Genomic DNA, 12,528 nt, shown 5'->3' with positions numbered 1-12,528 from the left:
CTCGCCCCAGTTTTTTTTTTTTTCGAGGGATTTCCATGCTGTAGGATGCAGAAATTTCCCAGAGGTGCGACTGTGTGTGTGTGTGTGTGTGTAAAAGTATGTGTGCATGCTTTTTAGTGTTCACTCCATCACCGTGTTCCTCAGTGATTAGGGTCGTCTCCGTCCCAGGTTAGTTTTTTACCCCCCTGTGAGAAACGCCGACTTGAGGCTGATTTGCCTGCAACTACTTCTTTTTGAGAGTCTGTACTGCATCTGACAGCCCCGTCTAGATGTGTGTGCGCATGCATGTGTGTGAAATTGCCTCTGCATGTCTCGCTTGCACGCTTGGCAGAGTCTGCCCAGTGCTGTGTCTGGTTCCGTGATGAGAGGCATCTGCAATCAGGGTCTTAACGTGATTACCAAGGTACGATGGCCCTGGGCACTGGGAGGGGTCGAGGCACGGGTGGATGGCTAAAGAGGAGAGGCGATAAACTCCTCCAGCAGGTTGCAGGTGTAGCACAGGGGAATGGTCGCGTTGGAGAGACTCTTCTTTGACCTCACACCTCCACCTGTGAAGAGCCCTCAGCGAATCTTTGGTGCTGTCATTTTCAGACATATCTCCTTTTTTGTCTCCATTCCCTCCCACTGGCCTGTTTTTTCTGTTTTGTTTTGTTTCTTTTACTTTGCCCTCCTTCTGTCCTGTCGGCTCTCTGTTGTCTTTCCTCGTCCCTTGCCCTCTGCCCTGCGATGCCACATTTTGTTAAAATTAAGAAAATAACAGAAGATTTTCCATGATCTTGTTTGTTTTTCCCTGTGGGCTTGTTCTTTATGTCCTGGGTTATTTAGTTTAGCTGCTCCCTGACCTCACTCCCTGTTTCTCCCCTGATAGATTTGACAGTTTGAACTCCCTCACATGCACGCTCGCACACACACACACACACACACATAGACACACACATAGACAATCCCTACCTACTTTTCCTCTTCCTCCCTCATCCCCTCCCTCTGTCCTGGTCTTGTTGGGGCAGTGGCACTCACTCACTCCCATTGACAGATTACTCTCCTAATGGAATTTAATTATTTATCCCTTCCTCATGGCGATTTAGCCAGGAAAAGACCGACAGCAGGAGTGCGAGGGAGGACAGAACAGGATGGGGACAGGAGAGTGGAGGGAAGAGGAAGGGAGAGCCACTCATTTCCTCCAGTGGCAAGAAACTGGATCACCTCTGTTATGATTTCGAGAGATGTCATTCAGAGCAAGGAGGAAGCGCAGGGAGGGAGCTTGGAAGGAGACAAAAATGAGAAGGTAGACGGAGGTTAAGAGAATGACAGGAGTGAAAGAAGGAGTGATGTCTCAATTGCAGACAAAAAGCAATGTACTGAAAGTGTGAATGAATATACATGGAGTTTGTTGCCTTTCTCTGTGGCTCAAAGAAGCACGCACACATACAGAAACCTATTTTTGTCACCTAGGGGAGCACAGAAGAAAATGTTGGCATGGCACGCCTTTGCAAACCAAGATCATGTCACATTTGCACGTTTTATATGTGGCATATCAATTTTTTGTGCCGAAATATATGAGGTGACTTCCGGAGGATGGATGCCCTGACACACCAAGACAATACTGCTGCAAAGCTGCAGACCACTGTTTCAGACCAACAAATAACTAAACCGGTTGAGATTTAGTGTGTCATTGCTGTGTTTTCAGCTGTTGTTAGGTACCAAATGTGGATGTTTTGTAGCGTCCTGTTGCTGTGTTTTCAGTTGCTGTTTAGACAGGAAAAGCAGTTGTTTTTCAGCCTGGATTGTGTCCCCAAAGTTAGGTATTTTAAAAAAGAAATGTGTAAGATTGAGGGGATTAAGTGCTATCTAGCATGAAGGATTGCAGATTGCAACCACCTGAACCGTCTCCCAGTTAGAATTCCTTAAGTGTTCATTATTCAGGAACCCGAATTATCAACAGAGGTCTTTTCCTCCTCTAAACCAATGGGCATGGTGTTTTAAACTGGTGAAAACACCGAAAAAGGCAGTTTCACATTATAAATCAGTGTTTCTCCGATGCTGCTCGTCACAGAGGGGCTGACTACAGTATCCAATGCAAAAAATTCATATGGCCCTATCTAAAGCAAGTGTTTGGTTTGTCCATTCAGGGCTACTTTAGAAACATTGCGATGCAATTTGATGGACTTTGTGGACGAAGACCAACTTGCTGTGTAGATATAAACCATTCTAAGGTTTAAAAAACCAGAGAATTCCTTTTTCAGGTGATTATACACTAAAGAAAACATACTTATATTCAATTTCATACAATATATCCCCCTTTGATCCAGAATTTGATGTTTTCCTCAACCATAACCTCATGGTTTCATGCCTAAACCTAACCACACATAAACCACAGTGACGTTTAACATGTTCATTACATAATAACGTGTAAATGTTTGCAGAAAGTCACAATACCAATATTAAATTCATGTATTATTATACCAACATTTTTCCTAACAATTGAGTTGGGACATTGCATTGCCTTACATTAATTGCCTGGAGAACTACTGCCAACTCCACTTCTAAACCTAACTTTATCCGTGAAACAAGTCTTTACCCTGAAATTCAGCAGTTTATTTTAAGGGAACGAGCTTTTTGTCCCCAAACAGAATTTGAGTCCCCATAATGTGACTGTGCGACTCGATTTTTGTCTCCAAAATGTGACTACACACTCACACACACAAACCTTTACAAGTGTTCGACAGCCTGCTTCTGCTCTCCTCTCTGTACCTCTTCACTCTCTGTCGCGCACCTCTCCGTCTTATTCCCTGTATCCCCTTTTTTCTTTCTTCTTTCCTCGTCTCTTACTGCGTTTCTCTCTTTTTGACTCTCTTCCTCCCTCTTCCTCCCGCTCTCTCTCTCTCTCTCTCTCACTGGGGATCCTAATTAAGCTTGGCTGCTCTTTGATGTTGTCGCCTTGGCAACAGTCACCATGACGAGGCTGGGTCTGCACACTCTCTCTCAAACTCACTCAGGCATACACAAATACACACAAGTACAGTACACATACACACACACACACGCACGCTCACTGAAATCATTAAAGAATACAGGCAGCGTTTGACCCTCGGTTCAAATGATAGCTTACACAATGACTCAGGCATGTGCGTAGGCTTCATTCGTGTGTGCACACATGTCGGCTACATGTGCACACACGCGTGTTACAACGGCAGAACAAGGGAAACACATACATCCTGCTGAGCTGGATAAAGATAGCAATGAAGCATGTAGCGTGTGTGTGTGTGAGTCCATAGGTGGCTGAGGAAGTGGCAGCACTTCAGTCTGACAGTGACCAGTTGGCTGTGGCACAGAGCGGCGAGCTGCCATAGCCGCTTGTTCAGACGTTTGACCTGTTATTGTAGTTTTTTGTTTTCCTAAATAAATGTTTGTGTGGGCTAAAAGCCCTCGAGATGAATCATGTGGTAAAGAGCAATTGTTAGCACCGGCTGTTACTCGAGGCAGAGCTGATTTACAGCAGGGGAGTTCCTCATTTCTCTCACTGTGCCCCGGCCTCTCTCTCTAGGAACTACAGTATGTTGTGCTTCCTTCTTTCTCTATTCAACGTTTTCTATCCACTGCAACGATCTCCAAACCGGGCCTTTTTGTTAACAACTGACTTCTATGAATGTGATTTTATTTTACTACATGCAGTTGCACAGATAATTTGCAGGATTCAAACATCTTTCCAGTGTAAATCAATGACCCGAGAAATATTTTACAATCAAGTGCAGTCATTTTTCTTGATTTTTTTGAAGCATTATGTTGCCCTTTGCACCCACCACATGCACCATATAGCACATATGTGAATACATTTATAGCGTGTGTATGTAAAAACATTAGGTCTTATATTGACTTTGACTTAAATGACTTTCTTTCTGGTATGTCTTTAGTACTGTTTTGGTACTTATTTAATTCTATGTGTGTATTTTTTATTCTTTATTTTCTCTTTATTTTCGTACTTTTTCGTTGCACCGTCAATCTGAAGAGAAACAAATTTTCGATTCTTGTATGTCTAACACACATGGCAGAATTGAAAATAAAGTTGACATATGGATGCTAGACGCCTCAAGTTTGGCATTTTGGCCATCTTGGTATTTTGGAGCCAGGAGTGATCATATTTTGGTGAGAGGGTGGCACTGTGGAGGAGTGAGGGGTGGATCTGACTGAGGAGCCAAGGACAGGCAGATAGTCTGTCACTCAAAGTAGTCTGCCCTTAAATATGCGAAACTTTAAGCCCTAATAAAATGTAAATGGGTGAGTTATATAAAAATTAATCCCCCTGCAGTTATCATAAAGGCTGAGATAGCTACAAAGAACAAAACCGTTTTTGTACCAGGCTGTAAACATGATTTAATTCTGCTGTAAAGTTTGGCATTTTAACATGGGGGTCTATGGGGATTGACTCGATTTCGGAGCCTGTCTCAAGTGGCCATTAAAAGAAGTGCAGGTTTTGGCATTTCCATGTTGGCTTCATTTTTCAGCCCCAAAGGATGCTTGATACAGAAATTAATCTCCAGAAAATCCCTTGAAACATGGTTAAAAAATTTGACCGTCCAAACAGAATACCTCATTTCAGGGGGAAAAGTACTTTATGTCCTTAAATCTATTGTTGGTAACTTTTATGAAAATAACTTTGGGTCTTTTTTGCAGAATTTGACCCTATATTCTGGATGAAATACATGAAACTTATAGTCTGAAAAAAAAACATGTGCCTCCCACTCTTCCTACTGCTTTAATGGCATTTGATCGAATCAGAGCGCAGCACAGCAGCAAAAAACAATCAGAAATTTAGCTCAAATGTTTTCTGAAACATATTTTAGTGTACTGTTCAGTAAGGACGTACTTTTATGGCCAAAATGACAGTCACGATTATTTTTGAACATTATTGAGATCACAATTTGAGCTGTAGAGGATAAGATATATTAGAAACAAACAGGTGAAATGATTTGATACCATGTGGCAACAATGCAGGAACAGAATCTTGATTCATATTTGATCAGGAATGCCTAGTTTTACAGTTTGACAGCAGTTGGCGAGCAGTGATTGACAGCTGCGTTAGAGACCCGTCGGCTCTGAAAGGTTGTTTTCCTTTAAATGCAGTAAGGCCTTTAGAAGCAGTACAAGTCAACATAGCAGGCAGAGGAGCATGACTTTCCACAGACTATATGTAGTATTTAGTGCTGTGTGAATATTTTAACATTTTTAGGAAATATGAAAAAAAAATATGAACGTTATCAACAACCAAGAACAGCATGACATGAAAAGATGCAGTTTATTTTCAGCATCCTCCATTCTCTGATACTTCCTCATTCATATCTTTATCTCTTCATTTCCTCTGCACTTCATCCATCTCTTTCCACCGCCTTATCCTCTCATCAACCACATCTCCTCCCCCCACTTCCTGTCAGCACCGTCTGGAGGATGGACCCTTTAATGAAACCTTGCTCTTACCACTTCCTTATAACTACAGCTTTGGCGACAATATTAGCAGTAACCACAGCAATTATAGGAAAACAAAACATCAACAAACAGAGAGGTAAAACTGCAATTAAAGATAACGTCATTAGGCACATGCTCGAGCCTCTGGCAGAAATACGGGCACAGTGGTCTTTTTCTTCTAGAAAAACATTGTGATCATTAGGAGCCTGTTTTGCTTTAGTGCAGCTGCTCCAGATGACTTTGGTTTAATTTTAGTAAGAGTTGTAGGTTATATGAAAATGAGCAATAGCACTGCGTGGAGTCTGAATAGATTACTGATTAGATGGATGGTGTTTTACATCTCAGGAAAAAGACATTTACTCTAAATTGCTGCTCGTTGCTTTAATCATCAGATCAGTCAGCTGTCCTGTTGAGTGGCCTGTGCCAGCAGAGGATCACGATGAAAAGTTTGCACAGCGACACATTAAAACACTCCTTCCCTCTTTTAACTCTCCTTCCTGTCCCCGCAGCTGTTTGTCATCGACAACGGAGCTGACGACTGGCGAATCGCCATGACCATGGAGAGGGTTCTGCTGATCGCTCTGGAGCTGCTGGTTTCTGCGGTGCACCCAGTGCCAGGGGACTTTAAGTTTCAGTGGCGGGCGCGGCTGGCCTTCTCGTACGCGCCATCGCATGCCGAGGCCGACCTGGACATGGTGCTGAGCGTGCCCATGTTCCTGCGCCTCTACCTCATCGCCAGAGTCATGCTTCTGCACAGCAAACTCTTCACCGATGCCTCCTCCAGGAGTATAGGTGCCCTAAATAAGGTCAGAAGCATTTCATGCTTGCAGGTGTGTGTGTGTGCGTGTGTGTGTGTGTGTGTGTGTGTGTGTGTGTGTGTGTATGTGCATTCAGAGAGTGTGGTCGTCAGAGATTTGGCCTGAAAGCGGTGAGGGCGTTGTAAAGGTATTAAGGTCAAGAGCTCTCTCCTCAGAATTAAATCTGTGTCCACCCCGTCCCTTTCATTCCTGGCCTCTATGGCTCCAGCTATCTAAAGTCCTTCCTCGTGCAGCGTCCTTCTAGTCGCCCTGGTCCTTTTCATATACCAGTTCAAATCCCCTTCCTCTCCTTTTGTTATCGCCGTACAAGGAGACTTAGATGTAAGCTGTGGTGGATTTTTCATAATACAATATGAGATGGGAGCGTGAAATCAGAACAAGATATTGCGTACGGCTCAAATGGGGCATGAAAAGAAAGGACTCGATTGAGATTGCAATACGAGTGCGGAGAAACGTGTACAAGCCATGCAATAAATGATTTGTGCCACGTTCTAATGACTTTAAATGACAAACATTATTGTAAAATATGAGGATGCAGCGTGTGGTGGAAATATACAAACTACAAAAAGGGAGGAAGGCGAGGAGTAGATTTTTGGACGGGTGACTTAGTCGCGAGTGTATCTGCGATGGCTCTATTCTGACCCTCAGGCTGCAGTGATGGCGAGAGGAGGTGAAGCTGCCATTGAAGAGCAGCTCTAAAGCGACAACTCATATATCAGCTGCTTAGCCCTTCCAGGGCTCGCAGTTGTTCTCAGATCATCCGTCCACCAGAAGTTGATGACAAATGAGTCGCGGATAAAAACTACACTGAAAAAGGCCAATTACTCAAAGACACTGTATCGCTTGACCCAGGTTGGAGGGCGAGCCCCGATCTTGACTCCAATTACAGTGGAGATTCTCAGAGTGCTGCCGCTATCAGGAGCTGCTCAGAAGACTAATTAGTAAAACATCAAGTCTGTGTGGGAAACGGTGCACAGGATAAGGATTCAGAGCTGCACAACGCATGAAAAAATGTGTATTACAGCGTCATTCGGCTGCTATGCTGACTGTGCATGTGTGTGTATTGCAGGTGCATTTTAACACACGGTTTGTAATGAAAACCCTCATGACTATCTGCCCCGGAACGGTGCTGCTGGTCTTCAGCATCTCTCTGTGGATCATCGCTGCCTGGACTGTACGAGTGTGCGAGAGGTCAGTAACAAAGCTGGTTTGTCTATGTGTGTGTGTTTGTGTGCATGAGACAGAGTGACGGACTGCGATTGGACGAGGCATTCAACTGAGCAATTAAATTCAATTGGCAGGAAATATAATCTGGGACATGTGTGCAACATAATCCATCTTTAGACTTCAGTTTATGAGGCTTTCTCAACAGTTGTACACTTAATTTGATCCAGGCAATGGAGTTGCTACTTGGTTTGTCCATTTTGTCTCATAAAACTGCAATATAATAAGGGTCCTGAAAGACAACACTTTATTTAACCCCCTGCCGCTCAGCATTTATAAGCAGTATGCAAACCCTTTGTGGTGTACTATTTAACTAATTTAACTTAATAAAACTTCTCGGAGGCGTGGTAAGATCTTTATTAAAATAACAAAGATCTGAGTCAGTTTGCCAAAAAACAGTTAGCTGAAAAATCATTCTTCACATAACAATATAAATTTTCAAAAGGGGCTGAGACCTTTTACATGCCAATCACAACAAATACTAAGTTCGCACTTCCTGATTTTACACCATTCCCCAAATCATCCGAGAGATGTCCTTGCTCCGTGACAAAGCCAGGTTGCCCCGGGCAGGACAGCCTAACCCATCACGGTAATCTAAAAATGTCATCAACTAAACTGAAAAACTCAGGTTAAAATAGGACATAGAGATTAAGAAATATTCATTAATAATATAAAGTAAGAATATGCATCTTGATTATGATATAACAACAACTTTTCTTTACCCCTTAATTTGTTTAAGCCCACTATAATGTAATTTTAAGCAGATGTAAGAAAACTCTTATTTGACCATGCCTTCTCCTGTTTGTATTTGTAACTGGAGTATAAACATTATGTATTAATGATTGATAACATAGTATAACATGGCCAAAAATCACAGTACAGTATTTGAATAATGATGATTATGTATTGTTTAAATGTGCATACACTTGTACAAATAATTTGCAGGTGACAATTCCATGATATTAAAAAAATAATGCTATTGATGCAAAATCAAGTGGAAAGCAAAAAGTGGCCATCCTGATACGAATAGTTTGAGTGCTTTGGGAGATAATCAAAGAAATATGGGAAAATGTCAGTTGGTTAAGGAGCTTGATCACATGCATCATCGCCCGGCTGCTGGGAAGCCCTTGTTTGGTCTACAACCAAGTTTAATTGGTGTTTCCTCTCCAAACCAAATTTCAGAAGGAAAAAAAGACATAAAACTCAATTAATTTGCTTCAAACAAGGTGCAAATGAAAGAATTTGAGAAGTGTGTCCCTTTATGGCAGAGAATGGAGAACTCAGAGCAAATACATCCAATGCCAACAACCAAGGATACGTTTTTCTGTTGAATAGTTTTTGAGATAACAACTTTGTTTCAGATCTGCACCACGGTTTGGTTGCTATGGCAACAGTGTTGTGCACAGGAATAATGGCGGCGAGAGCTGCTGTTTATGTGTTGTGTTTGTGTGTCAAGCAAAAAAATAAAAGAAAATAAAAAAGGTCATGTGTTTGAAGTTTGACGCCCACATGTGCAGACAGGACCAGTTATGCTGGGTTTCTGTATTTATAACCTTACTATTGACTGACTTTATCCTCTGCACACATTTCTTTTCAGGTATCACGATGCCCAAGATGTGACCAGTAACTTCCTGGGAGCCATGTGGCTTATCTCCATCACCTTCTTGTCCATCGGCTATGGAGACATGGTTCCTCACACCTACTGTGGCAAAGGAGTCTGTCTGCTCACAGGAATCATGGTCAGTATGTTTCCTCCCTCCCTCCCTCCCCCCCCCCCTCTCTCTCCCTCCCCTCGGTGCTGTCCTTGCCTCGTTCAAAGGTCAGCAGATTAGAGAGCATGCTGTCGTTTGCGAGAGAAATTCTGCCATTTGTGTAATTTGGGCAATCCTCCTTGAATTAGCCTGCATCTGTGCCTCTGTGTGTTTTAGGGGTGTAGGCGTGCAAACAAGAGCACGTTGGGGGTTTGTGTGTGTGTGTGTGTGTGTGTGTGTTATTCCCATGTCTGTCCTCATTGCATAATGAAGGTCCCACCTTTCAGTGTGCCATGTCCTCCCACTCACTGTTTTTCTCTCTCTCTCTCAGTCTTTCATTTACTTTCTGTACCACTATCTACCTCTCCCTCTCTTGTCTGTCTCTCTCTCTCTATTCATCCCTCTATCTCTCTCTCCCTCTCTGTCCGTCTCTCCTTCCCTGAGGCCATGTGTTTATTTCTATCTACCGTCCATCTGTTAGTATCAGTGTTTAAGCTGCCGACTGCTCTTCTATTTCATCACTTCACAGGTGTTCCTCCCTCCTTAAAGTATTCATTTCTGTCCATAAAGAAGTCTTTTACTGATATAAAGAGGCTTCTAACATAAAACTAGGCTGTCTCTGCAGAAAAATGACGCATATATCTGCTTCATGACCAGAGAAAATGGAGAAAAAGAGCTGTGGCATTTGCTTTTGCTCAGGGGGTAGAAAACCTACAACTACCAGAATGCAATGCACCGTGGCAGACCTATAAACGCTCCCGCAAGTGGGTGACATAATGTGAAGTTATTCGGTTTATACAATGGCAGTACCAACAGTCTCATATTAAAGTTAACCCATTGAAACCTCAGCAAATTGGCTTGATTTCTTTCAAAAGCATTGAAAAAAGGCAATGAGCAAGAAATTAACCAAAAAAAAGCAAAAAATCAGTAAAATACCTGAAATTAGCAAAAAAAAAAAAAGAAAAGGAAAAGAACAAGAAAAGGAATAAATACAATAATAATTACAAATAATAATAGCAAGAACAACAATAATAAATATAGTTTTCTTGATATTTTACCCTAGTTATTTGATAGTTTTCTAATTATTCTCTCTCTTTTTTCAAGCCAATGTTCAGGTCGTTCTCTTGTTACCTTTTACCAATTTTTTGCAATTTGCAGAACAGGTCATGCCAAGTTGCTGATCTCCTCTTCACCTATGTTTTTTTAAGATAATCAAAACAATAAATTTGCTCACATTTTAAAGGTTATACTTTTTGCATTCAACGTGGCGGCATGGAGTTCGAGCAACAGCCCAAGAGCCGGTGAAATCCTGGGGGGATATCTAGGCACTGGTTAGATGGAGGGAAGTTTACCAGAGTTTATCGACACATACTGCCCACATTGTTTTAATATAAGTCAGCAAAGTACCCCTTTATGTCTACCAAACACTTTTTTGGAAATTAGTCCAGTCGGTCAACTCATTAAGAAAATTTAATGTAGACTCTACTTATCTTTCTCCATGCAGTCACTCGAACACTGTTCTGAATAGCGGGAGGAAATTAGTGTCATTTTAAATGCAAGAAAAATAGATTTTTTTAATAGCTCTACAGCTAAATGTCACGTAAATTCAAATGAAATGTGCAAATAAGTATGGTGGCTTTTGCTGATTCTTTATAAGGTCAGGAGAGAAAAAAATAAGACTCAAAAATGTGATGATAAAAAAGATGAATCTCGCTGCACAGCAGGTGCTCCCCTGAGATGGAGATAATGTAGTTTTAAAAATAAATTATGTAATAATCTTTCTTCTCTGGATTACAGTCTTGTGTAATGCATTAAACACTGTTTCTCAACATGGCATTCCTATAAAAAGAAGACGAGACCTGCATGAGGCAGTTTAAATGTTATTTTACATTAACTAAATGATGCTACTTTTTTCCTTTTTATGTTTTTAAAAAATGGGGGAATGATTGTGCATTAGCTTTAATAATGCCAGCTGTGTAGTAAAGCTTGTTGAAATTAATGAGAAATAAAGGCAATGTTCTCATATAAAATAAGAACACTGCTTAACATTTTAATTTTAATGGTCCTCAGATCTGTCAGATATCATGAAATGTGACAATGTAACCCACTGGCTCAGTGATTATAAAAACAAGCAGGAGTGCCTCTAAATCGTTCTTGTTTAATCGGGAAAATATCAATAATACCAATGTAATCGCTGCATCAGCTGGTCGTTTTGCACTTGTGCTGAGTGTATTTTAGTGAAGTGCTCCTAAAGTCAAGCACTAACCACCATGACTGAGCTTTGAAGCCAGTGTAGAAGTACCTTAAGATGCAGTTTAAGGACTACTCGATGATGGTTAAAGAAAAATCAAGAGAACGAATAGAGAAGCCCTCAACATCAGTCTGAAAATCAAAAGTCCATTAATATTTTTCACAATCAGTGAGTTACTTCACTCAAAGGTGCAGTGTGTGGAGTTTAAGGGCATCTATTGGCAGCAATGGTATATAATATATAACTATGTTTTCATTAGTGTTTTCATTATTTCATTATGTACACAGGGCGCATTTTCTCTTCCCACAGAGTCTGTTATGTTTTTCTACAGTATCCTGGAACATACAAACTAACCACTGGCTCTAGATAGGGCCATTCACGCTTTTGCGTAAGCCACTATAGTTCTACAAGTTTGGCATTTGGAGGAGTCTTTTTTTTTATATTGTTTATTTAGTAACATTTGAGAAACATAAACATGTGTATCAGCATGCATACAAAGATATATGAAACCTGCATAATACTTTGCATGAGATATATCCTTAAAAAACAAGAAAGAAAAAGTAAAGGAAAAGACTGTTGTGACCAAAAACAAACCTAACCTCACCTAACTAGTAGTCCTACACTGTGGACCTTTAATGTGATTACTAGTCCCATTTTGGAAATTATTGCACTATTAGTGATAGTATGATTTTCTGTGATGAATCTGAGGAACGGAGACACCAGTTAAATCTTCAATCAGGAAAACTTATTACAAGCACTCGGGTCGACACAGAAACAAAAGAAACATGCAAGCAGCCGTTCAACATAGATCAGAGAAAAGACAGTGGTATTTATACAGTCATCATGACGCAGATGATTGGTATCAATTACTAACATGTCAGGTACAGGAGTTCCTTGAGAAGTGAGGCGTGTATTTGTGTAACTAAATTTACTGGCACTGGTGCAGCTCAGGTATCCATGGTCAAACTTGCAGGCACTCAGACTTCACCATATATAGGTAGGTATTTACTTGAGGTAGACATAG

At 41.2% G+C, this 12,528-nt stretch overlaps 1 protein-coding gene across 3 annotated transcripts in view; it reads left to right on the top strand.

The window, feature by feature from the left end:
• kcnn3 (potassium intermediate/small conductance calcium-activated channel, subfamily N, member 3) overlaps positions 1–12,528 on the top strand; it is a 78,308-nt gene that overhangs the window by 40,014 nt on the left and 25,766 nt on the right. For all 3 annotated transcript variants that reach the window (XM_042490034.1, XM_042490033.1, XM_042490032.1), the window contains exons 4-6: positions 5,970–6,266; positions 7,348–7,469; positions 9,100–9,241. In XM_042490034.1, coding sequence (XP_042345968.1) covers positions 5,970–6,266; positions 7,348–7,469; positions 9,100–9,241 — 561 coding nt within the window. The remainder of the gene's footprint in view (positions 1–5,969; positions 6,267–7,347; positions 7,470–9,099; positions 9,242–12,528) is intronic.

The sequence above is a fragment of the Plectropomus leopardus genome, chromosome 7 (genome assembly GCF_008729295.1).
Source record: "Plectropomus leopardus isolate mb chromosome 7, YSFRI_Pleo_2.0, whole genome shotgun sequence".
Lineage (NCBI taxonomy): Eukaryota > Metazoa > Chordata > Actinopteri > Perciformes > Serranidae > Plectropomus > Plectropomus leopardus.
Note: the sequence above shows the minus strand (reverse complement) of the source record. Positions and strands in the feature narration are given on the sequence as shown.